This window comes from Camelina sativa, chromosome 9 (assembly GCF_000633955.1).
Source record: "Camelina sativa cultivar DH55 chromosome 9, Cs, whole genome shotgun sequence".
Classification (NCBI taxonomy): Eukaryota; Viridiplantae; Streptophyta; class Magnoliopsida; order Brassicales; family Brassicaceae; genus Camelina; species Camelina sativa.
In genome coordinates this window covers 19,266,614-19,292,580 of record NC_025693.1, presented here as the reverse complement: position 1 = coordinate 19,292,580, position 25,967 = coordinate 19,266,614, and the positions used below count along the sequence as shown (strand labels likewise).

General features: G+C 34.2%; 4 protein-coding genes, 1 long non-coding RNA gene and 1 pseudogene across 11 annotated transcripts in view; 4 read left to right on the top strand and 2 right to left on the bottom strand.

Annotated features, from left to right (window-relative positions):
- On the bottom strand, positions 2,524-4,605 carry LOC104715440 (annotated as a pseudogene).
- On the top strand, positions 6,376-8,796 carry LOC104715439. The gene is made up of 4 exons (XM_010432847.1): positions 6,376-7,839; positions 8,121-8,423; positions 8,514-8,577; positions 8,654-8,796. The coding sequence occupies exons 1-4, from the start codon at positions 6,376-6,378 to the stop codon at positions 8,794-8,796; spliced, it is 1,974 nt and encodes a 657-aa protein (XP_010431149.1).
- Positions 16,067-17,167, top strand: LOC104711392 (remorin-like). The gene is made up of 4 exons (XM_019230230.1): positions 16,067-16,260; positions 16,441-16,528; positions 16,612-16,693; positions 16,785-17,167. The coding sequence occupies exons 1-4, from the start codon at positions 16,155-16,157 to the stop codon at positions 16,977-16,979; spliced, it is 471 nt and encodes a 156-aa protein (XP_019085775.1). The 5' UTR covers positions 16,067-16,154; the 3' UTR covers positions 16,980-17,167.
- On the top strand, positions 17,531-18,901 carry LOC104711390 (40S ribosomal protein S11-1). The gene is made up of 5 exons (XM_010428092.2): positions 17,531-17,679; positions 17,785-17,885; positions 18,209-18,353; positions 18,441-18,530; positions 18,623-18,901. Exons 1-5 carry the CDS (start codon positions 17,627-17,629, stop codon positions 18,714-18,716), a joined length of 483 nt encoding a protein of 160 aa, XP_010426394.1. The 5' UTR covers positions 17,531-17,626; the 3' UTR covers positions 18,717-18,901.
- LOC104711391 (transcription factor LAF1-like) lies at positions 18,799-20,383 on the bottom strand. The gene is made up of 3 exons (XM_010428093.1): positions 20,165-20,383; positions 19,892-20,021; positions 18,799-19,643 (listed from the first exon to the last, which is right to left on the bottom strand). Exons 1-3 carry the CDS (start codon positions 20,313-20,315, stop codon positions 19,157-19,159), a joined length of 768 nt encoding a protein of 255 aa, XP_010426395.1. The 5' UTR covers positions 20,316-20,383; the 3' UTR covers positions 18,799-19,156.
- Positions 21,638-25,967, top strand: part of LOC104711389 — a 4,629-nt gene continuing 299 nt past the window's right edge. The window contains exons 1-6 of one of the 7 annotated variants that reach the window (XR_755280.2): positions 21,638-22,154; positions 22,487-22,518; positions 22,658-22,725; positions 22,859-22,917; positions 23,249-23,538; positions 23,660-23,926. This is a non-coding gene — a long non-coding RNA (uncharacterized LOC104711389). Of the gene's footprint in view, positions 22,155-22,486; positions 22,519-22,657; positions 22,726-22,827; positions 22,918-23,248; positions 23,539-23,659; positions 23,927-25,967 lie in introns of those variants that run through there. The other 6 variants (XR_755275.2, XR_002033159.1, XR_755276.2 and 3 more) reach the window with 6 other exon arrangements.

Sequence of the window (25,967 nt, the reverse complement as noted above, 5' to 3'; positions counted from 1 at the left end):
TAACGCAAATTATTAGCGGATATAAAGATGTTTACGACAAACAAGTAAATTAGGACAATATTATTTTGGAGGAAAAATGAGAAGAAGAATCTGTTGTTTACCTTAAGATACTTTAACCTTTAAGAACCAAAGAAAGAACAGAGAAATATATGTCTTCCTTCTGGTCTAATTGTCTGTGAGAGATAACATAAGAGATCCATATATATTTTTAGATTTCTTTTGCAAACACATTAAGGAATATAGTCTTTTATCTTCCGATTGCAATTATGTAAAGATTTTTAAAAAATCCAATTGTAATATATTAATTAATAATTTTCCTAAGAAAATAACCAAAGAGTATAAAATAAGAAAGTTATAATAAAAAGACTATCTAAATATATATATATATCAATATATCTCATATAATCCATTTAAGTATAAAATCATATGATTTCTTTTCCATCTTTACAAGAATACAATTCTAAATTTGGAATTCTACAATTAAACCTCTTGGGATTAGCAGGACTCCCATTGCTGACCTGCTTTTTACCAACTTTATTTTTGGACCACTATATTTATAGAGATATGTTATTTTTTTTTTTGGGATCAATTATAGAGATATGTTATTAAATGTATGGATTTTATATCATTGAGAAAATTGGAAAAATATTTAAGTTTAAGATTTCATTTTCTATACTATATCTGTCATTGGTTATTGAGAAACAATCCTAAAATAATAAATAAAGTATCATGAATTATATTCAACAAAGTTATTAGTTAGGACTCATATTTATCAACACACTACACATGTTGACTAACTTTAGAATAATGCATCTTTAGCAATAGAAATTGGCCACATCTTATTTTCTTTTGGCTTTTGCACACTTGATAGATTATATATATATATATATATATATATATATATATATATATATTTGTTGATAATTTAATTGGTTTGCTTTCCAAGAGGAGGAAATAAATACTAGGAATCCCTTATATATTAATAGATAAGCACTCTAACAAAAAGCTTATGTGTCGTGCTGACATAGCTTTTGTGCTTTTTTTACATCTTATTATCATAAAATATGTCATTAACAAATATAAGACAATGCTATTTTCTATTAGTTTTTAAAAATCAAAGATTTAATCAGTAATTAAAACCCATAAATATATTTAATTATCAATTTTATAACATATTTAATTATTAGAAGTAAATTACATTTCACAAACAATAAAAAAATTATTCATTTAGTTACCACTTTTATACATTTTCTCATTGCATTTTTTAAATTTAGGATTAGTTTAAATTATACCGATTAGTCTAAAAATTCCCTATACATTAATAGAGAATAACTCACACAAAAAGCTGATGTATAAAATAAATACCCTTACATAGCTATTGTGCCTTTTTTTAATAAATACCCTTACATCTCATTATCATTTACATAAAATATGTCATTGACAAATATAAGGCAATGTTATTCTCTATTGGTTTTTAAAAATCAAAGATTTAATTAGCAATTAAATCTAGAAATGTATTTAATTATCAATTTCATAATATATCTAATTATTAGAAGTAAATTACATTTCACAAACAATAAAAAAATTATTCATTTATTTACCACTTTTATACATTTTTCTCATTGCACTTTTTAAACTTAGAATTAATTTAAATTAAACTGATTAGTTAAAAAAATATTGTTTTATCTATTTAATGGTATAGTGATGTAGATAATAATGTGAATCATAAAATATGTGAATTTTTTTTTAGAAACACAAAAAGATATTAAAACTTTTTACACCAACTTACATTCTTTTCCAAGTTCAAATATTTCACGGGTGAAACATATTTTATAAAAAAATAAACGCAAATTTGAATAAACAAAAAATAAACTTTACTTACATATTTTGTTTTATACAAAAAATCTTAAATCTCAAATAATAATTTTATTATAATATTTTATTTAAACTGATTTATTCCACACATAATACAGGTTGGAACCTAGTAAATTTATTAAACTTTGGTCTAGACATTCTTAGGGTTTGAGATAAATTTGCATAGGTCAACGTATTTCGCTCTTAAACTCATGGATTTTCTTTGTATAATATGAAACCGCAGTAAATAATACATATACATACATATGTTTTTTAAAAGTTCCATGCAGTTGTCTTCATATGTATAGAAAAAAAGACGAACCTTCTTCTGACTTCTTTTTTTTTTTTTTTTTNTTTTTTTTTTTTTTTTTTTGTAAAAGTTCTTATGACTTCTTGATTGGTGCTGATAATGATAATATTAAGTGATATAAAACTGTATGTTGGATCTAGTTAATATTTCTTTCCAGTTTCTAAATTTTCATAATTTGTCTTCTACAAATGCTTTAGCAAGCAAGCCTTTATTGAAATTTGAACGTCAGCTAAAACGAAAAAGATGAACGCCTGGGTTTCTTGAATTTTTATATATATACAAATGTTACATTTTAGTTCTTTCATATTTACATTATGGACTATATAAATCATAAACCTGCGCACGTTGCATATCCTAATCTAGAGAATATGAGCACGACATCTTTTTAATACAACATTCTCAATAGGAATCTTTTCCGTCGGAAAAGTACACCCAAACTGAAGTCCCGTATCCGGTAACAAACTGCACGGCTGCGGCGTAACGCTTTTCGATTTTCCGACGATATCCACACAATGGAACTGCTGCTTACTCGCATTCGGAGAAAGCGATATACTAACATTCGACATGCATAAACTCGTAAAAGGATTGCTTTTCATCGCTTGGAGCTTCGCCGAGGTGGTAACATTCTCAGCCTTAATATCTCGGAAGTTGATATTGGTAACGATCGGCTTGGCCTTGGGAATATTGTATCCACCTCTTGGTACTGATTTGTGTGATCCCGTCATTAAGAAAACGTATTTCGATGTCTTGATCATGAACCTCCGAGCCCAAACATTTTGAACGTTACCGCCGCCGTCCACAGCGGTTTCAATCTTGACAGCGGATTGTGTGTTGTATAGATTTACGTCTTCGATTCTTACACCTGAAATTCCTCCGGACACTTCGCTTCCTAGGGCTACGCCTGCACCGTTGGGGGCATTGCATGAGAGCCGTCGGATCATAAGCATTTGGATTGCCGTAACAACTGCAATTCCACTCTTGAGGCCGACGCAATCGTTGCCAGAGATTACGAAGCAGTCTTCTATTAGTGTGTTGACACAAGAATCTGTGGAAGGAACCAGTGGTAAATTATACATTTTGATTGTATACAGTTTAGTTCATAATATTACGTAACAAAAAAAACAGACATTTTAATTTTTTTGCAAACGTATATAAACATTCAAGACTTTAATACGTTCTTATTATAAAACTAAAGATTGGTCATTTCATTTATTCTAATGTTAACTATAACAGAAATAATATAGAAAATGTCGTTATATCAGTTGTGTAGACAATATACCTGGATTGATTCCATCAGTGTTAGGAGAATCGATAGGATTAGATATTTTAACATCTTTAATGATGACATTTCTGCAATACACAGGGTGGATACTCCACATCGGAGCATCAAACAAATTGATATTCGAGATCTGAACGTTTTTGGAGGACTCAATCTCGATTCAACATGGGTCTTTGTATCGACTTGAAACCACCATTTCGATACTTTGCCCACCATGACTTCCCTTGTCCATTGATTATCCCTTTGTCACCTAACGAATAACGTTTGGTTGTATAAAACAATATTCATTTGATTAGGTCGAATGCCTATTAAATTGTATGATGTATGTTAATATTTTCTCGTGTGTGCTTAATTAATTACCACTTACCAGTGATAACATCATCAGTTAGGTTTCTTCCGTAGATTAAACTAGCAAACCTTGTATCTCTGTATGACGGCAACACTTGAAGCATGGGATATTCAGATTTGTCCTGTTTGTTTCAAACCAAATGTTATTTATCCCAAAGAGAATACAATACACTGATACGTACTTCAATAAATTAGTATATTTCTTCAATCCTAAATTAGTTTTTCAGTTTAATTTGTATAGCAATAAACTAATAATATATCATGATCCAGAATGTTATTAATTTATATAGAGGTTTTACGTACTTAATTAATCTTTGTATCTACATATCTATTTATTTTATGAATATCGCAATTAAATATCTGATTATAATTGGGATATATATGAGTAGTTACTATATATAGAGAGGCTAATTATAAACCTAGCAACAAACATAGACATTACCTGAGAAGCAAGGATGGTTGCACCTTCTTTGATGTGCAAAGTAAAATGGCTGGTGAGGTTGAAACTTCCGGTGAGCCATTGCTCTTTCGGGACAATGAGTTGGCTTCCACCATCGGTTGCTTTCAAACTAAGGTTTTTTATAGCTTCTCTAAACGTTTTCGTGTTTGAGGTTTTTCCATCTCCAATACCTCCGAAATCCGTCAAAATTGCGCTATGTCTCCGACACTCCAAAACCACGTTTTCAACAAAATCCCTACCAAGTGTAGGATCCCGAGATGAGTATGTCTTACTGCTATTGAGTGATTGTGATTCTATCACCGGAAAATCCAATATCACCAAAACTACTAATATGCAAAAATTTATCCGAATCATCGCTGAAAAACAAGTGAATCATTGTCCGTTATTTAATATCGAAGCTATAACATATAAGATTTATATTTATTATTGAAAAAATAGAGAAAGATATCTGATTACTTACCTTTAAAATTCAGAGTTTGAATACGTAATCCAAGGTGTTTATCAAAGATGATAGTCAATGTCGTAACTTGTATAAAGAGTAGGACTAAGTTGCTTAATTTATAGATGTGTAATGGTTTTACCAAAATAAGCGAGAGCTATAACAAAACAAACGCACGGCTCCATATCCTTTTATTTATAGTAGAGGCTACATTTAAACGCTCTCTTTATTTTATTTTGGCTACATTTGAACCTGATGATAATTATAAACGATTGCTTTTAATTATAGATGAAAAGAGTTCAATTTTAGGAGTCTTAATCCAAAATTACATAAAAATAAAAATCAGTTCCACCATTATCAATTATAACCAAAAATTTATAGATAAAAAAGATTTCATTTTCACTCTTTATTAAAAAGATTACTATATATGATGTATGAACACTACAAGAAAATCGTGTATTTATAGCATAAGAAAATAGCGTTTTAACGCTTTATGCTATGTTAAATAAACGTGAAATTATAGATAGCGTTTATTTATAAGTAGACGCTATAAATATATCGGTCAAACTTCAAAATTTTAACGCGGAAAGTTTTTGGGTTTCGCGGGTCTCAATTAATAGCATATCTCATAAAAAACGCTATTGAAATGAAAAGCGGGAATATATTTTTTATTGCCCGCCTCACCATTTGGAAAAAAAAAAAGAAAAAAAAAAAAGAATACTCACTCCTCACTTACTCACTCGTCCCACATTTCTCAAAATTTTGGGTTCTCTCGACTCCTCACCTACTCACTCGTTTCACCTTCTCAAATTTTTTCAGTCTCTAATTTCTCAGTTTTCAATTTCTAATCTCACTCGTTTGATTTCTCATTGGTTTGGTTTTACTCGGAGCCTCACTCGGATCTCTAATCTGTCAAGCCTCACTCGAAGCCCCAGTCGTCGATTTCTGAAAACCGAAGGTGATTAATCGAATCGAATCGACGACTAATTCTTTAATCGAATCGACGACTGTTTCTTTTTTCTTCCTTCGTTTCTTTTGTTTAATCACTGTTTGGTAATCGATTTGTTTCTTTTGTTCTTTTGCATGCAGATTTCAGGATTCGATCTGATTCGATCTGAGTTTAAGGTACTGAAAATTTACTTTTTCTTTCTTAATATTGTTCTAAATTTTCGTTTTGTGTGGGAATATTAGATCTAATTAAATTTGCGTTTTCGTTCTAACACAGTTTTTTTTCAATTTTACAGAGATTTTTGTAAGTTCGCGAAGACTTAAGATCTTTTCATCTGGTGAGTTATTATTTAGGAGTTTAAGTTTTTTTATTTAGTTCTTGTTCTCTTCGATCTGTGTTTTTGATTGACAACCCTGTGTTCATGGTCGATTCAACACTGTGTTCGTGGTCGAGTTTTGGTGGTTTTGTAAGATGGACAAGTCTTGGGTCTGGCTTCCAAGGTATGAACTTGTCTTTTTTTTCCTTTCTGTTACATATTTTTCCTTTTATGAGAATTAACCTTTGAAATTTTTTTCACTTGAAGGGCCATGAGTTTCAGACAGGGGCAACTAATTTTGTGCATGCATCTGCACTGAGATTGGGTAATCCTAGTGACATCTTCTGTCCCTGTATAGATTGCCGCAATATGTGCCATCAGCCGATAGCTACAGTGTTGGAACATTTAGTGATTAGGGGCATGGATCAGAAATACAAGATAAATTCATGTTGGAGTAAGCATGGGGATATTAAGACTGATAAGTCAGCGGAAGATCCGAAAGTTGAGTTAGATGTTTATGACTTGATTAGGACAGCTTTCATTGATGGTGATTCTCAACCTACGAGCTACTTTGGAGATCAGGCAGATGTTGTTGATGGTGGTAGTGAAGAGTCTGAGTTTAGGAAGAAGCTCGATGATGCTGAAACTCCACTATACTCCAACTGTCCCAACTACACGAAGGTGTCTGCAATTATGGGGCTTTACCGCCTCAAAGTCAAGAGTGGAATGTCAGAGAACTATTTTGATCAGCTGCTGACGATGATTCATGATATGCTTCCCACGGATAATGTTCTCCCGCAATCAACATATGGGATAAAGAAGTTCCTGAAGATGTTTGGCTTCGGATATGATATGATTCATGCATGTAAGAACGATTGTGTTCTATACCGGAAGGAATACGAGGCTATGGAAAGTTGTCCAAGGTGTAGTGTATCAAGATGGGAGAGGGATAAGCAAACTGGTGAGGAGAAAAAGGGGATACCAGCCAAGGTATTAAGATATTTTCCAATCAAAGACAGATTGAGACGGCTCTTTAGATCCAGAAGGACGGCTGAAGAGGTTCGTTGGCATTTCAACAATAAGAGTTTAGATGGTACCATGAGGCATCCAATGGACTCTTTAACGTGGGCCAATGTGACTGATAAATGGCCAGAGTTTTCAGCTGAACCAAGAAACCTCCGCCTTGGTATCTCTACAGATGGGATGAATCTTTTCTGCCTTCAGTGCAGCACATACAGCACATGGCCAGTGTTCTTAGTTAACTATAACATGCATCCAACATTGTGTATGAAAGCAGAGAATATAATGTTGAGTCTGTTGATCCCAGGGTCTACATCACCAGGCAACAACATTGACGTCTATCTAGCTCCATTGATAGATGACCTTAAGGAATTGTGGAATGAGGGACTTGTGGTTTACGATTCATTTATGAAGGAGAATTTTACAATTAAAGCAATGTTGTTGTGGAGTATCACTGATTATCCTGCTTTAGGAACATTAGCTGGGTGTAAGGTGAAAGGCAAACAGGCGTGTGTTGTGTGTGGAAAGGATACACCTTTTAGGTGGTTGAAATTCATTCGGAATCATGTTTATTTGGGAAACAAAAAAAGACTTAGACCTGGACATCCTTATAGAAGAAGAAAAAAATGGTTTGACAACACTGTGGAGGAAGGAAGTGCGAGTAGAATTGAAAGTGGAGCAGAAATTTTTAACATACTCAAGGATTTGAAAGTTGAGTTTGGCAAACCGTTTGGGGAAAAAAGTAAAAAGAAACGAAAAGGAGTATCTGTTGATGAGGTACCTTTGGACGAAAAAGACGATGAAGACAATGATAATTGGAGGTGGAAGAAACTGTCCATCCTATTCGAGTTACCTTATTGGAAGGTAAATATTTACTAAGTCTTTCAATATAGTAGATTTCAATTATTTTCTACTTGCATAATCTTTTTGAAATTGACTTTTTCAATTGGTCTTTATCTTACATGTTGGGGATGCTGTGGGAACGAAAATTGCATGGCCAACTGATAAAATGATATTGGACAATGATGCAACATCCCCAATTGAAAATCAATCAGCTGGTTCATCGGTAATGTTTTACTTTGACTCTTACATTATTATGAGATTGTAGATAGATTTTAAAAATGTCATTTTTTTTATTGACTTAGGCATCACATGATAAAATCATCATCTTTGATTGGAATGCGGAGGATGTAGTAGTTGCTGAGGGTCGTTTGTGGTCAATGGATCCGCAAGAAAAGGCCAACAATATCTGTCTCGGACCTAATGCTGCAATCGTAAAGGTTGAGAAGGTCGTTAAACATGACGCTTATTTGTGGAGACCTACTGATGATATGGTCTTGATGGGTGATGCACTTTATGCCTTCATCGCATGGCCAATAAAGAAGATATTGCTGACTAGTATTATACATCCAACAAGATCATCATCACCAATAGCAACATCACCTGGGGTAACAATTCTATCTAATGCTTAAGTTTATATTTATTGTTATTGGTGATGGTCACTTCTGATATAAGTGTCTGAATTGTTTGGATTATAGACTGTAAGTTGCAGCATCAACACCACCAAATCAGATGGAAAGAAAAAGTGCATGCTGTTGGATTGTAATAATTCAGGACAAGTAGTTGCAGAAGGCAGGGTTTGTTCAACCAGACGACAAGATCCACTTTGTCCCCTTAGGTCCAAATGCTAGCAAGGTATGGATAGAAGTATCAAAGATTGGAGATGCAAAAGTGTGGAGACCAAATTCAGAAGTGGAGTTAGTTTCTGATGCTTTAGGTACAACAGTTGCGTGGCCTAATGATAAACTTGTGTTTGTGTGAAATTGTGGTGTACTTTGAGCCTGTATGGTTGGATTTTGATTTATTAGTTTATGCCTTTAGAACATTGTAAACTTTGATTTTAATTAATGTGTTTAGGATTTAATGGTTTAACCTTTTATATTTAAATACATAAAATAATAAATTAATCAAAAATCAATTAAATTGACGACATAAAAATAACATAATGCGAATGCTATTTGAAAAAATAATTATAACATTAAGTAACACTATTAAAAAATTAAAATAACAAAACAATATTGCTATTGTAAAAAGTAATATAGCATGTGTACAAACGCTATTTTATATTACCAATAAATAGCATGCTAGAAAGCGCTATCTAATGTGCCGGACCTATTATCGCGGTCGATGATAGAGCGTTTACTAAAACGCTATCATACCGTTCGATAGCGTTTTTCCGATGCTAAGAATACACGATTTTCTTGTAGTTGAAGAATGTTTAAAAACCGCATGAGTGGAATGTGGATTACAAAGAAAAATAACCCAGCAACACAAAAATATAAGAAAATGGTGGATTGCATTGCTATGCATGTCTTTTTTTTTTTTAACAGCTTTCTTTCATTTATATTGAAGAAATATGATCCTCATGGAGGAGGTTTACAATACAAGAAGGAACAAATTGATGATAAACATGTTGTTCTGTATTTGGAATAAAAGCTTTTGTTAGACAATCTGCTACTTTATTGTTGTTTCTCCTTGTCCATTGTATTGTTGCTTGCTGAAATTTGCCTTTCCAGTATTGGACTTCTCTTACCCAATTGTGCATTCGGAAGTTTTTGGTCTCAGTATTAACTAACTTTTCCATCATCTTATTATCCCCTTCAAATACAACATGTTGGTAACCTGCAAACCACATTTGTTGCATCGCCGTTGTGAGGCTTTGAAGTTCTGCTTCCAAAACTGTTGAAACATTGGTTTGTCTACTCTGTCCTGCTATTAGATAGAAACCTCTTTCGTCGCGTGTGATCTAAGCTGATTGTCCATTATTGCCTTGATTGAATTTGCATTCATAGTTGCACTTGACGTAATTTGCTGTAGGGCGTGTCCATTGTGATCTTGGTGTTTGGTTTCTCCGTTTGGGTGCCTCTCTCTGTATACTGGTTAGTGACTCGCCCATATATCCACCCATTCCTTAGCTTCATCCACAGCCAAGCTAAGATCTTTTTGCCATGTGAAATCTCTTTGTTGAAATATTAATTGATTTCTGCTCTTCCATATCCTCCATAATATCCACAAAGGTATAAGTCGCTCAAGTAATGTGAGGGACTGATCATTATAGCAATCAAGAATAGCCTGAAACTTCATCTCAGTCGGGGTTATTGGAGAGCACAAAACTTGGTTTAAGTATTCACTTCGTCTCCAGATTTCTTGTACATGTTGGCATCCAAAGAATAGATGTTATGTTGTTTCAGTGCTTTGGTGGCATCTTAGACATAATGATGTAGTTGTTATTCGGCGTTGTTCTAGAGATGATCCAGTTGGAAGTGATGTGGAGATGATTCACCAAAGGAAATGTTGGATTTTTGGTGCTGTTTTGAGTTTCCAAATAGCATTCTTTAAGTTCCGAGAACCAGGGATGTGTCTTACTCTTTGTCGGTCATTTGAGAGATTGTAGGCTAAATAGTAACCTGACTTCACTGTGTAGAATCCAGAATCTGTATAATGCCATCCCAGTAAATCAGAGCAGTCTGTTGGGCTCAATTTTAGTTGTTGTATCAGCACTTGATCTTCTTCAACAAAAAGTTCTTCAATTAGCGCCATGTTCCATCTAAACGGTTGGTCATCAAGCGTTAACTCATTAACATACTTCAACTCTGTTTCAATGCCTTCTTTATATCTTGGTGGATTTGTTGGTAACCAAGGGTCTGATATTATACTCGTAATCTGACCATTTCCAAGTAGGAATCTCAAGCCTTTCTTCAAAAGATCACGGCCTTCCACTAACGACTTCCAGATAAATGATGATTTGTTTCCATTGCCTGCGTTAAGTATGTGATCATCTGGAAAATACCTTGCTTTGAGGAACCTAGCCACTAGACTATTTGGAGCTTGTAGAAGTCACCATACTTTCTTCCCTAGTAAAGCTAGATTAAAGTTTTCCAAATCTCTAAAGCCAAGGCCTCCTTCCTGTTTAGATGCACTTAATCTATCCCAAGAAAACCAGTGAATTGATCTTTGTCCTCCCTTTTTGCTCCACCAAAATCTAGCCAAAGCACTATTTATTTCCTCATAGACTCTTTTTGGCAACTTAAACACATTCATTGTATAAATCGGCATTGCCATGGCTACTGTCTTGAGCAGGATTTCCTTCCCTGCGAGCGATAAATAACGATGTGACCACCCATCAGTCCTCTTTTTGACTTGTTCCACCACATAGTTGAACACATCTTTTTTCTTTCCTCTGATCTGCTCCGGTAAGCCTAAATACTTACCACAACCACCATCATTATGAATATTTAGTATTCTCCGAAGTCTTGTTTTGACGTGTTGGGGAACCCTCGATCCAAAGGTAATAGCCGACTTGTTGAGGTTGACTGCTTGTCCGGAGACTCGTTCATAATCAGATAGGATCTTCATTATTGTCAAGCAAGACTTTGTGCTAGCATGGCAAAAGAATAATGCATCATCAGCGAATAAGAGATGATTGATTGTTGGACCGGTGGTACTAATCTTCATTCCTTTCAACTTATTTCCTCTTTCAGCCTTCTGTAATAGATGACTCAGTAATTCTGAACAAAGAATGAATATGTATTGTGATAGTGGATCGCCTTGTCTGATGCCACGTTCTGGAGTGATCAGTCCTTGAGGGATCCCATTTACCAGCACCGAAAGTTGTACTGTTTCCACGCATTGCATTATCCAATTGATCCATGTGGCCCCAAAACCCATGTGTTGCAGTGTATCCCGTATAAACTGCCACTCCATACGATCATATGCTTTTGAAATATCTGTTTCGACAGTCATATATGAGTTTGCCCATCGTTTCCTCTTTTTCAATGAATGGAGCATCTCATGCGCTATGATCACATTATCCATAATATTTCTCCCAGGAATAAAAGCTGCTTGTGTCTCAGAGATGATTGAATCAAGATGCACCTTCAATCTATTGACCAGAATCTTTGAAATAATTTTATAGCTTACATTGCATAATGCAATAGGCCTAAAATCACTCATAGATTTAGGTATATCAATCTTTGGAATTAAGCAGAAGTTAGTGTGGTTCATGTTACCTCGCAAAAAACCTTCCTCAAAGAAGTGCTTGACCTCTGCAATGATGTCATCTTTAAGCTCTGTCCAAAATTGTTGATAGAATGCAGCTGTAATGCCATATGTACCAGGGGCTTTATGTGGACCAATATCAAAGACTGCTCGTTCAATTTCATCTTCTGTTACTTCTCTCTGAAGATTGCTATTCATTGCACTAGTAACTTTAGTTTCAAAACCTGAGAAGACATCACTATAATCGGTAGTGACATCTCTTGTTGATCTGAATAGTTCCTTGAAGTACTCTTCTGCAACTATACCAATATTGTCATCACCGCTATGCATCATACCGTTGTTATCTTCAATAGTAGTTATGCGATTCCTTGCTACTCTCTGTTTTGCTGTAGCATAGAAAAACTTTGTACACCTAGTTTCATCCAAGTATTTCTACTTTTAATCCGCCAATAATGTTCCTCCTCACCATAAGCCGTATTAAGATCGGATTTGATGATGTTGATCTCTTGGGGAGAATGACCAGAGGTAATTGCTTGATCGAGTTTTCTTTCCAATATCTTGATCCTTACTGAAGCATTTAACCGATTGTCCCTTTTCCATTTTGCCATATGTCGTCTGCTGTTTTGTATCTTATCACAAAGGTTAGTAGACCTCTCATCTCTTTTCAAAGCATCTACAATTTTTGCCTTGAATCCATCTCTTTGAAACATGCGGCTATCATACTGAAAGATATGTGGTCGTTGGCTCACCAGGGGGCATATGCTGGCAACTAAGGGTCAATGATCCGATCCTTCAAATGGTAAAAATTCTACTTGAGCCGATGGAAAGAGAGCTAGCCATTCACTATTTACCATAGCACGATCCAATCAGCACCATATATCATGCGTATATCTTTTGCCAGTCCATGAGAATCTGTTACCTTTGGCTTTTAAGTCATGGAGATCACATGCGCTTATCATATGTCTGAAATCTGCAAATGATCTCTCTGGTCTCTGAGGTCCACCATGTTTCTCATCATTACTCAAAATCTCATTAAAGTCACCCATCAAGAACCATGGTGCAATTCGTATCTCTGCATGATCTTCTAATTGTTGCCATAACATATGTCTCATACTCTGTTCGGGGTACCCATACACAAACGAACAATAGAAAGATGTTCCATTGAAATCAACATACGTATCTACAAGATTTGCAGAAAGGGAGACAACTGAAAAAGAAAAAACTTCTTCCAAAGGATCGCAATCCCACCACTCATACCTTGTGGTGGAACTGTTACAAAGCTAACATAGCCTAACTCATCAGAAACCTCTTTAACCTTGATGTCACCTTGCTTTGTTTCTAGTAGGCATATCATGTCCGGGAGATATTGTCGTGATATCTCTTTTAGGCGTTGAACTGTAGGGTCTACACCCAGATCCTGACAGTTCCAGTAGGCTGTAATCATGGTGGCTGTGGTGGTTTAGGGCCGACCGCGCCTCTGCACCTGATGTTCTCATTAAGAGAACTGTGTCCTTCTCCTTGTCCGCTAGAAGAGCCTCTTTCAGCGTTAAGCTCACCAGACTGTTCTAGATACTTTGCAAGCTTCCTCTTACCCTTATCTTTTGCTTTGATCTCCTGTGTGTCCATTCTTGCTTCCATGATCTCTGGTCTTGGTGTGATCCTCTCTGAGTGGATCGGAGACTGTTCGATACCATGAATTTCTCCATTAGCTATGTTGTCTTCCTCCCATCCTGTGATTCCAACCAAAGCATTATGGTTTGGATCAATATCTTCAAGTTCATCTTCCTCCTCCACTATAGGTTGGTCGTTAACCAAACTTATTTCCTCTGCAACTCCAGCCTCCTCGTCTTCATGAATCTCTCTAATTTGCACCCCTTGGTTAGCAGGTCCCATAAAAGGTGGTTCGACATCATCGTCATCATCAGAGTCGGCTAACCCTTCTCCACCTCCATTCTGGATGAGACATGCTCCAGAATCGTGTGTAAGCATACCACAGACTTCACAAAAGCCCTGCAGCCTTTCATAACGGAACCGGATCAGAGTATTGACACCCGCTTGAAACTGAAAGTTGCGTTGGAAACGACGAGGATGCTCAACGTTCCAATTGACACGAACTCTTACAAACTCTACTCGTGCCGCTGCCTCCATATCATAGTCAACTTCCAAGAGATTCCCAAGGGCACGTCCCACAATAGCAATGACTTCTCGATTGAGGACCTGGAATGGTATTCCCGGAATTTGGATCCAGAAGGGAATGAACGGTAGTAAGGGTGGGTTTTGAAGAGGAGTCCATCTTTGAAGTATTAACATGCGGTCATTGAACGCCCAAGGACCACGACGAATCACATTCTCAATTGATTCTTCAAAGGGAAAGATGAACTGAAAATGGTTATCAGCCATGATTCTGCCATGAACTAACCCAATTTGACCCCAGACGCGTGGCATAGATGCAATGATTGCTCGAAGATTTTGACGCCGTGGCATCACCGGTCGTCCCATAAGAATAAAACAGTTTTCCTCGACGACTCTAGCAACAATCTCTGCCGGAATTGCTATTGGTTCCTCTTCAGCCCCCAGATTGATATCTTGGACTGCTCGCCTCAAATTATCGGCCATTTGTAAAGGAATTTAGTAATAGTGAAAAGGAAACAACAAAGCGAATTTGATGTCCAGATTACGAATTGAAGAAACAACACAAACATGACTGCGTTTATATAGAGAATCTCTAATAATAGCTACAACTGCATCCCACTGAGTATGGGAAATCAATGTGGAGATAACCGCCAGGGTGATGGAAGAGTTACTGTCCTGAACACCGGAAAAAACGCGACTAACCGTCGCCCAAAGATCGTGAAAGAAGGAAAAAAATAACCATCGAAAAATTGCACTTTCCGTCGTCTTCTCTCTCATATTCCTCCGTTATTAAAAATACATGTCTTCTTTTTCTTTTTAAAAAAACGATGTAAAAACTTCTTAATTCATTTCCCTTTTTGACCCATCTTATTTTATTCATATATGCAATGCCTAAACTCCTTACCTTACCTTGATCAAATATGCTCATCTTTTTAATTACCTTCTCATCTAAAACATTGCTATTAGTATTACCATCGCTATTTGCCTATATATCTACCACGACTTGATCAGAAACTACTTGCAGAAAGAAAAGTGGTGGACCCTAGGCCCTAGGGTAATCGGAGTTATGTGATCGTTTGGATTCACCTGTTCTCTTCCCAATCGAGAGAGTGGTTGTACGTGCATGACCGGTGAGCTTTTTCTGTTTGCTTATTGGTTTATATTATTCTTAGTTGTCATTTTTCCTTTATTCTGCCAACGTGATCACAACGTGTCAGATTTTTTAGTTTGTTGTAAAGTAATTTTTATGCCAAAAAGAAATATACATTAGAGAAACTGGAAAATAATTTCTAACATTTCATCATCATCAATAATTATATAATTAATTATTATATTATACACACACAAAAAAAAAACATGGTTAAATTCTGAAATAGTCATTATTAGTCATTTAGTCGGGTGAATGGGTGCGTTTTAGGAATTTGTGTAAACAATAATGATCGTGCACACAACGATAAACTGGAAAGAGTAGCATTTGTTTCTTTTTCTGTCACGAATATTTGCGTTTAAGAAAAAAAAAAAATTAGAAAGTCATTATATGCCAACGAGAGACAGGACATTGCTTAGTCCAGCTCAGTTTTCGTATCTACAGTTATGCTTACAAAAATCTCTATTAAATAATCGAACAATTCTGATAACAATATGAAACTAATCAGAATTATTATCAGATATTTGATCGGTGGTAACATCGTAGCTACCTACCACAAGACAACATGACTCAAGAGGAGCAGAAGAAGGTCACAGAGCCCAAAACCAACGCGTCGGACTCAACACCGCCGTCCACGGAGGAGAAGTCAGACGATTCCAAAGCTATTGTTCTCGTCGTCGGCGCTGCAAGTAACAAATCATTTAAATTTTCATATACAACTATTTCATATTATTCGTTTATCTCATTTTTTTTTTTATTGTTCACAATTTTATAACACTTGTTGTTCTACTTCTTGTTTAATTCCTGTTTATAATTTTAATTTTTCTTGGCCGTGTTAACAATGATTTTTTTTGATAAATCAAAATTTTTGTTGTTGTTGTTGTTGTTGTTTGTCGTCGCTGCAGAAGAGCCTGCGGAAGAGAAAAAAGAAGGTTCAGTTCACCGAGGTAATCAAGACAACAAATTACTTAGATAATGATTGATACATAATCAGGAAAATATATTTTTAAAGGGAATAATTGAGATGATTCGGCTAGTTTAATTTTACGTATATATACTACCGCATTATAATAGTTAACTTTTCTCTTGTTTTTTCCTTGCTGATAATTTGGTGTGTGTGTGTGAAGATGCTGTCTTGGTAAGGCTCGAGCAAGGTAAGAGGATCTCTCTCATCAAAGCTTGGGAAGAGGCCGAGAAATCCAAAGTGGAGAACAAGTGAGTTCTACTTTTCTTAGTCTTTATTCTTTTATTTGTTTGTTCCCTATATATTTTCTAATTTATTAACCTAAATGAAACAGAGCTCAAAAGAAGCTTTCGTACGTTGGAGCTTGGGAAAACAGCAAGAAAGCTTCTGTGGAAGCTGAGCTCAAAAAGATCGAGGTAATTAAAAAGGATAAACTCATTATTATTCTTTCCGTCTTTTTAGATTCTTACTATAATTTAGCCGCTTAAAAATCGGGAATGGTAATAGGAGCAACTACTAAAGAAGAAAGCAGAGTACGCAGAGAAAATGAAAAACAAAATAGCTCGAATCCACAAGGAAGCTGAAGAGAAGAGAGCTATGGCCGAAGCTAAACGCGGAGAAGATGTTCTCAAAGCCGAAGAAATGGCCGCAAAGTACCGCGCCACAGGAACCGCTCCAACCAAGCTATTTGGATTGTTCTGATTTATATGTGATCAATGGATTTTGAATACTACTTTGTTAGTAAAAAAGATTATTTGTGGCTTAGGAGTTGGTTGGTTGGTGTGAGTTTAATTTGGCTACATAGCAAGTTATAATGTCATAATGTAACACTGTGTTCTGCACTTTTGTTACTCATTTGTAAGTTGTACAGCTTTTTTTCATGAAAAAGACTTCTTTTTAAATTTCTTGATATAAAAAAGTGTTGTACAATTTTAATTTTACTAAAAAAAACTAAAAGTAATTTGAAGAAAATTAAACAAAATTTCGAACTGATTTTTTGTGAAAAAAAGTAACCAAAATTTTTCATTCTTTTTTTAGAGCGTAGGTACTATTTAATTTATTAAAACCTAAAAGAAAAAGAAAACAAAAGGATAGTAAAAAAAAAACATAATACCCAAACTCAGACGGAACTCTAGGACTGGTTTAGGGTTTTAATTCCATAGGCTTTTTTTAAGATACGAAGGCCCAGTTAAAGGGCCCAATCGTATAGATCACTTAAGAAAAATCTTATATAAAAGCAGGGGTGTGTGGTAAATTAGGGTTTTCATTTCAGTCGTCGCTGCCGCTTTATCTCGTCTCCTCCTACATCACTTGCCTCAAGCTTTTCACGAGGGAGCAAAGCTTCAACCATGGCCGAACAGACTGAGAAAGCTTTTCTTAAGCAACCCAAGGTCTTCCTTAGGTAAGATTTCTCGATTCGAATTCCTCTCTCTCTTTCTCTCTCTGTTCACTGTTGATTTGAATGGTGTTACCGAGTTGTTTATATTGTTCATTGTTTTATCAAAAGCTCGAAGAAATCTGGAAAAGGGAAGCGACCTGGGAAAGGTGGAAACCGTTTCTGGAAGAACATTGGTTTGGGCTTCAAGACTCCTCGTGAAGCCATTGATGGTATGGTTCTTTTGTGCTTAACTCCTTATTTTAGTAGATAAGGAACCATCGGAACTAGTAGTGTTATCACATAGCTGCTATGATAGATTCATAGCCTTCAAAATCGTTCATTTGCTATTTCTCTGGTAGTATCTTTAGCTTTAGATCTGCATTGCTGTTTCCCTGATTTCAATGTTATTTCAGAAGATTTTGAATTAGTAAGATGGGCACTGATTCGAATGTGGGATCAAGCTACTGATAGTAGTATAAATATGCATTAGTATACTTGTATCTTTTGAGATAGATTCTCAAGCGATTGTGTTTTTGTGTATTCTATGGAACAGGAGCTTACGTTGACAAGAAATGTCCCTTCACTGGAACTGTTTCCATTAGAGGTCGTATCTTAGCTGGTACTTGCCACAGTGCTAAAATGCAGAGGACCATTATCGTGCGAAGGAACTACCTCCATTTTGTCAAGAAGTACCAGAGGTAAATAACATTCTTTCTTCTTCTATATGTTCACTGAAATGCTACTGTGGATGTTTAAAGATTAACTTATATCCTTTTTGTTCTCAGGTATGAGAAGAGGCATTCAAACATCCCTGCTCATGTCTCACCTTGCTTCCGTGTCAAGGAAGGAGACCATGTCATCATTGGCCAATGCAGGTTATGATCTGATTCAGAACAGCATCTTTATTAATTCTGGTTTTGTTACAGTTTGATTTGATCTTTGTTTTTTTGTTATTGGTAAATCTCAGGCCATTGTCGAAGACAGTGAGGTTCAATGTGTTGAAGGTGATCCCAGCTGGTTCTTCATCTTCTTTTGGAAAGAAGGCTTTCACTGGAATGTAAGGTTGCTGTTGATGTTAGCTTATTATGTTTCTGGATAGAGCTGAATTTATGTTTTATGGTGATTTTCATATTGAATTTTTCCGACATTAAATTTTGTTTTACTTTGCTCAAACTCTTTTCATCCCTATCTGATATCTCTGTTTAAGACCTGAGTTTTGCTACCATTCTTACGAAGTTTGATAATCCGACTAGTCCAATCCAATACTCTCTCCAGTTCGTCAGAATTGATGTTCTTAGTCAATTTCTTAGTGCAATATGTTAAATGATTATCAAATAAGAAAAAGCGTGAAAACCGAGAAACATGAGCAATCGTGAAATAGTGAAGGACTTGCACATTTGTTAAGTAGTTAAGTGTATGTAAATTAAAGGATTTATTTATTTACTCTTTTTATCCTCTTCTACTTAAATTAACCATAAACCCATTTACTCTCTCCAAACATTTACATTGGTCGTAGCTCGTTGATGAGACCATCGAACAAAAAATTGTCTGAAAATGAAGTACAGAACTCGACCTCAGATATCTCATCCTCCAGCAAAAAGTCTGGAGTTGATACGAAATCAGGGAAAGAGTTGTTTTCTAAGTGACGAGGTCTACATGGTTCATTGAATCCTCTCTCTTCCGGTACAACAAGGTTTTGAGGTGACTGGTCCATAAACAAACTGTGATCTAACCATTCGGAGAAGACGAGACTTGGCGAAAAGCTTGGGGTTTGAGCATAATATGTTTCTCCGATAGTGATAGATGAAGAAGATCTTTCAGTTGATGAACTCTGCAAGGTCTCAAGTGAGTTTGTGACTGAAGGTGTTGGAGGGGTTCTTGTGGTTTCAAGTTGTGTCAATGTTACACCCTTCTTTAGATTAGAGTGCCAGTAGTTTTTGATCTCGTTGTCGGTCCTTCCTGGTAAAAATTTCGATATCTGAGACCATCTTGTAGAAAAAACAAAGGGAATTAGATAATTGTGAAAATATACTAAATCATCAGTATCAAGAGAATAGTAAGTCTACTACATTTAAATCATATTAACTCTTAATTGTAAAGTCTAAAAACCTAAACCATAAACATGAAGTATTAAACTCCTTATTACTTAAATTCTTAATGGTGAAGCCTAAACAAAATAACAATATCTTTCTTAAGTTGTAATCTACTATACATTTTGAATTTTTGAAAGGCTTACTTGTTACCCAACATGGAATGGAGTGAGAGAAGTGTGATTTCCTCTTCTTTAGTGAATGTAGACTTCTTAAGTCCTGGTCTTAGATAATTAACCCACCTTAATCTACAACTCTTCCCATTCCTTTGCAATCCTATATATTATGTAAACCACCATTAAATTGTGGGTACTAATGATCATATTCCAAAATCCAAATCAACATATTAATAACGTTGCTTTCTTTCCAAAATAATGTTTAAAAAAAAATCTCAGGGTATTTATTTATCAAAGAGTTACCAGTTTGAATAGGAATGGTACTCCAGCATCCATGGCCATATTTGAGAACATGACTCCTAAGCTTCTCATCTTCTTCTGGTGACCATAATCCTTTCCTTTGCTTCTCCTTTGATTTCAATTTCCGGTTTGGGTTTTCTGATTTGTACACCATTTTTTATTTTTCCTAAGTTACTTTATTTGAATACGTATAATGATACTGAAAGGAAGTATATAAGTAGATTGGTGATGACAATCTTTGACAGAGATACGTAACCCGAAAAGGGGAAATATATAGACAGTTTTTGAAGGTCAAGTTTTTTTATTATTATATATTTAAACATAAATATAATAATATCTAATTCATACTTGTGTAGAACTATTCATATGAAAGAGGGCTTGTTCAACACGAAACACATATTTTGTAGATGATATATCGCATTTTGGAACACTGTATCAATCAAATCTTTTATTAATTGATGATTTTAGGTGGAGCCATAATCTTTGAATTTAAAGTGTCATAGTTTTCTATACGACAGTGCATTTAAATTAATATTTTCTGTATATTTTAAAATTATATATTTTGTTTCAGGATTAATATTCAGACTTTTGTAAGTTTGTCTTTGTTTTGCTTTGCCTTTTCATATTATGTTAGGGGTTAACTCAATTAATCTGCTACAATAATATATAGTGATCACTGGTGATTGGGGAGGTTATTTATTTGCTTGCAATTATTATTAATGTTTCTGTGAAAATGGAACGATTGGTCTACCAATTTTTGAATATGCAAAAGTGGACATTTTCACAGTAATCTTCGTAAAATTTAAAAGAAAATAAGTAGCATGTGATATTGTTATTGGTTATGAATAGAAATATTCTAATATAACTGTTCAAGTTAGTTAATTTTCTAAGGATAGAGAGTTGAAAGAAGACTTTTGCAGTTTATAACTAAATCCTACTTGCCTTCCTCAAGATGAACTCTTGTAAATTAATATATAAAACATACATATTATTGGTGAATTGGCTTTTGTTTTTGTCCTCTTATATTAAATTAGTTTATATTATAATAAGAGATACTTGTTTACATTATTAACGACATTATTAAAGTAATAACATTATTGGTTTGACAACTACGAATAACTTAATTATTTATATTAATGTCGCCTTTGTGTCACTATTCTGATAAAATATAATATTGAAAAAAAAAGTTCATTGGTATAATAACATTCACTTAAGCAACTTATTATTAATTCTCTCTGTTAAAATTGTACATAACATAATAAGTGTATATTTTCTCTGTTTCACAAAGAATCACTACAAGAAAAAGCTACATTGATAGCAGTAGAAAATAGCTCATTTTCTTGAACTGCTATAGAAAATAAATGTTTTATTTTAATTATTTATAATAGCATTAAAACAATGTTATGACAAAAAATCAGTAAGCGGGAAGACAAAATAACTTGTTCCGCCAAAATATAAGGAAAATTTTCAGATTTTACATCAAAAATAATTTTAAGTGCCAAGGAATAAAAAAACTTTGAACGGAGAAAGAAAATAAATAAAAGAAAGAAAACCTTCCACGACTCTTCTCCTCCATAGCCTCTCGTCTCCATCGAGTTTTTCTCCGTCTGTTAATAAAAAAAAAAAATTCCGACGAATACTGATAGTGAAACTTTCTCTCACTATATTCGCAAAGAAGACACCATCATTGAATCGAATTCAGATCACACAATTCGCCATAGATAACTCAACTACAGATCTGTTATCTCGATCGGAAACCGCCGTAACTCGACATCCTCTCTTTCGATCTGATTCCATAACCGTGAAGCCTCTCCCGAATCTCTCGTTCCAGCGTCTTTATCCTCCTACAAAGCTAATGTTCAGTCCTCTTCTCTCCGTCGTCCTTCATCCGGAGATCTACTCACTTCTTCCGGCGATTTCCTCCGTCTCTGGGATATTAACCAAGATTCTTCCACAGTTGAGCCTATCTCGGTTCTCAACAACAGGAAAATGAGTGAGTTCTGTAATTCTTTAGGTTCATTTGGGTTGAAACAACTCAACACATTCTCATTTATGTTGCAAAGTTTATGCGTTTTTTGTGATTCTCTTTAGGTTCATTTGTGTTGAATGTTAATTGATTTATCACTAGTGTTACTGCTTTGGTATTTTGGGGAAAGTGCTGAACTTTGTTGGGTTTCTTCTTTTGTGATCCTTTATATTTGTTGTTGTCGCATAGAGAAGCTTCTTTTTTCTTGTACTCAATAGACAGGTTAGTATTTTGAACGGTTTAGTTAGTATATTATTGTGGCTGTTGTTGTTTTCTCTAAACGTTTAACCCCATTTTAGGTTTTTCCATTGAGCGATGGGCAATAGTGAAGGTACCATAAAGCATCTATTTGTGGGTTGTTAGTTGTTTGTTCTCCTACTGGTTCTTGATGTTCAGTTTCATGTTCAAGGCTTGTCTTAGTCGCAGGTGCCATCTATTATTCATACTGATACTTGTTTTTTCCTTATTAGAGATCCTTTTCATGATGTAAAGAGCAAAGAAGAGACAAGTAAACCCCTTTATGATTCACTCCTTTCAGGTAAGTATTATTTCCCTTATACTCTTATTAAACCTTTAGGTCTGCAGCTATTGATGCATATTTGTTTCAAACTTAATTTGGTTCAATCTGTTTGATTCTTAGAACCTCCTGATTTAAGTATTTGGTTTTCAAGCTATGTCTATGAATCACCGATGCTGGATGGTTTTTGTGAAGAAAGGGTCTAAGAAGAAGGTTAGTTTTTAAAAAAAAATTTATAAAACATCTCTTGTCATATCCCTCGTAAATCATAATGCATCATGACTTCTTTCTATTGTGTTTTCTCTTGTAGTGATGTTACGTTATATATATACTCTTGTAGTGATGTTAAGTAACATATATAAATCCCAAGGTTTGCTTTTTTTCTTTTTTCCGTAATACTTTAGTTTAGTAAACCTGAATTGAAGTTCTGCATATGTAATGATATGGTTATCTGTTGATTGTAAATCTTATTGGCTATTACAAGTTATACTAATTTGGTTTATATCCTCAGATTTGGTCTCACTATAAGTGTTTCATGTTCCAGCGTTTTGCTGCTGTAATTCTGCGTATTTGAGAGCTTGGATTTGGGATGATGATGGATTCTGGAGAACATAAGCTTGAAGAAGTAGTTGTCCCGTTTAAAGGGAAGAGCTGTAAGAAGATACGTAAAACTCTTATGTTTATTTTGTTACAACATATCCCAGAGATTTGTGGAGCACGCCTCTGCTAGAGCTTCTCTATAAGCTTGAAGAAGCAGTCTGGTCTTCTTACTTCTTTTGCTTACCCTTTGTAGGGAGGCTTGGGCGAGGTTGTTCTATGTTTCTGCCGCTTTTAGTGAGTATCTTGTAGAACTTAACTATTTTTTCTCTCTTATATCTTTGAATTCTATGTTTCTCTCTTACATCTTTGAATTCTATGTTTCTCTCTTATATCTTTGAATTCTATTTCTTGTAAGTATGTTGTAGAACAAGTGATGTTATCGAGCCTATGATAATGCCCCGGTGGTATGTTAATGGCAACATGATTGGGAAGGAAGCTCTTGGTGTTGCCACCACTGATGAAAAAAAGAAGCCCGAGTTTATACCAAAGCAATACACAGCAAAATGGTGAAGGTCTTGTCTTGTTCCTTATGGATTTTAAACTTTGTGTTATGTACTATGTATTATGTTTGATTGTGAAATGGTGAATTAGGGATTTAATATTAATACAGGTTCCGGATCAATTTCAAAATAACATGAAAACAGTATTCTCAAAACACTTATAATCGCATCTAAAATCCTGCTATAACAGAATATATTATAGCATAAAAATATTGCTTACGAAAACTGAATTAAACCGTTTAACTAACGTGTTATGGTAGAATCACCTAACATAGCGTGTATAATGACTTATAACATTATCTTTAAAAATTTGAAAAGCGGGATAACATAACATTTCTGTACTGCTATGGTATAATAATATATCATAGCATACGAATTCTGCGCTATCATATGTGAGGTACCTACAATAACAGTGGCCTAACATAGCGTTTGTAAAAGAGCTATGAATTACATATTATAGCGTTTCTCTCGTGCTAACAATGTACATATTTGTTGTAGTGAATGCTATTCTATAATATTTTGTTTTTCATAAAAAGTGTCATTCTAAAATTCTAATGTATTTTTAAAATTGAATTTTCTAATTTTCTCCTTAACCCAAAGCTAATATTCATTGAATTTTAATTATTAATTACTTATTAAATATTGGCAAATATGTATAATTCTATTTTTTCTTAATCATGTGTGAATTGTGTCAAATGATACTTTGTATGAAATATATTTATATATCTACTTATGACCTTATTATATTTATATACTAGCAATTGACCCGCGCGTAGGTAGATGAGGGTTTTTTTCCAATTGTTTTGTTACTTTGTTTGTTGGTTATGTATTGTTTCTCTTTTCGTCTGGTTATGTTGTTCGTATGTTTTTCTTTGGTCTTTTGTTGGGTTATTTTTTTCTGTATGTTTTGTCAGATAGTATAATGAAGTCAATTTTAGAATTTTTATTAATTTTAAATCATCATGATTATTTTTTTTTTCAAAACATGTAAAATTAGAAGTTAAGTTTGTATAGTAATAGTCGTTGTCTTGCTTTAGTCGTTAGTTGTGCTTAATTAAAATTATTTTTCATTTTGTCATTGGATTGTTATTTGGTTTAATTATATATGGTTGTAGATAATCTTTTCATTTATTTTATTATTTTGTAACTTGTTTGAGTAGTTTTTTGTCAATGCTTTTGTATTTGTAGTGATTAGTTAGTGGTTTTTTAAAAGATTTGTAGCAGGTATATTTATTTTAATAATTCAGTGGGGTGTATGAGTTGTGATTAGTTTTTTTATTTTTTAGATGAGTTAGAATTGGGTTGTTTTTAGGGGTGTCAAAATGGGTAGAAACCCATGGATTTACCCTGTTTGTCTATTATTTTAATGGGTATGAGTTAATTTTTATACCCATATAAATAAATGGGTTTTAATGGGTTTGTCCAATAGGTTCGTGGGTTTATCGGGATAAACCCATTAGGGTTATGAGTTACCAATGGGTTAATCGAAAAAATAAAAATAATATATATATGCATATAATATAATATAGTATATATTAATATGTATAATATTTTCTTTTTGTAACTAATTTATGTAAAATATCTAAAATAAATGTTAAGTTTTTCTAACAAAAAAAAAAAAGTAAACAGTAATATATATGTCAATGATCTAAAATGAATGTGATTTTTTTTTAATATATAGATATTAACTTTTTAAGCTTGAAAACTTTAGTTGGTTTTATAATTCTATTTTATATAATATATTATGAATTTAATATCAATTATTTTATTTTATTTTATTTATATATGGGTAACCCATTTAGCCATTGAGTTTTTTATAATTGGGTTTGAGTATATAAATTCAACTCATTATAATAAATGGGTCAGATTGAACCCCCCCCACAAAAGTCTCTAATCCATATGGGGATAGGTCGGATCGGGTCGGGTTACCCATTTTGACACCCCTAGATACCAATGAGACCTCTTTACTTGGCTGCTACTTCAAGCATAAAATAATCACGAATTGAATAATAAATGCCATTTTCCTCTTTACTCATTTTTGCGTTTTGACCTCTTTAGATACCCAAACCTTTATGGAATTGTAAAATTATGCAGGGGCAATATAATGGAAGGAAAAATGTGGTTGGATAAGCTAGGTTGGAAGGAAAACAAAGCAAAGGGTGA

Coding starts and splice junctions, on each gene's coding strand:
- LOC104715439 (XM_010432847.1), top strand. CDS start 6,376: ATGGATCAGAAATACAAGATAAATTCATGTTGGAGTAAGCATGGGGAT. Junction 7,840..8,120: donor TCGAGTTACCTTATTGGAAG/GTAAATATTTAC, acceptor TTATTGACTTAG/GCATCACATGATAAAATCAT. Junction 8,578..8,653: donor AAAGTGCATGCTGTTGGATT/GTAATAATTCAG, acceptor TTGTCCCCTTAG/GTCCAAATGCTAGCAAGGTA.
- LOC104711390 (XM_010428092.2), top strand. CDS start 17,627: ATGGCCGAACAGACTGAGAAAGCTTTTCTTAAGCAACCCAAGGTCTTC. Junction 17,680..17,784: donor CAACCCAAGGTCTTCCTTAG/GTAAGATTTCTC, acceptor TTTTATCAAAAG/CTCGAAGAAATCTGGAAAAG. Junction 18,531..18,622: donor GTCATCATTGGCCAATGCAG/GTTATGATCTGA, acceptor GGTAAATCTCAG/GCCATTGTCGAAGACAGTGA.
- LOC104711392 (XM_019230230.1), top strand. CDS start 16,155: ATGATTTTTTTTGATAAATCAAAATTTTTGTTGTTGTTGTTGTTGTTG. Junction 16,261..16,440: donor AGAAGGTTCAGTTCACCGAG/GTAATCAAGACA, acceptor GTGTGTGTGAAG/ATGCTGTCTTGGTAAGGCTC. Junction 16,529..16,611: donor AAATCCAAAGTGGAGAACAA/GTGAGTTCTACT, acceptor TAAATGAAACAG/AGCTCAAAAGAAGCTTTCGT.
- LOC104711391 (XM_010428093.1), bottom strand. CDS start 20,315: ATGGTGTACAAATCAGAAAACCCAAACCGGAAATTGAAATCAAAGGAG. Junction 20,022..20,164: donor TACCATTCCTATTCAAACTG/GTAACTCTTTGA, acceptor CATAATATATAG/GATTGCAAAGGAATGGGAAG. Junction 19,644..19,891: donor CATTCCATGTTGGGTAACAA/GTAAGCCTTTCA, acceptor TTTTTCTACAAG/ATGGTCTCAGATATCGAAAT.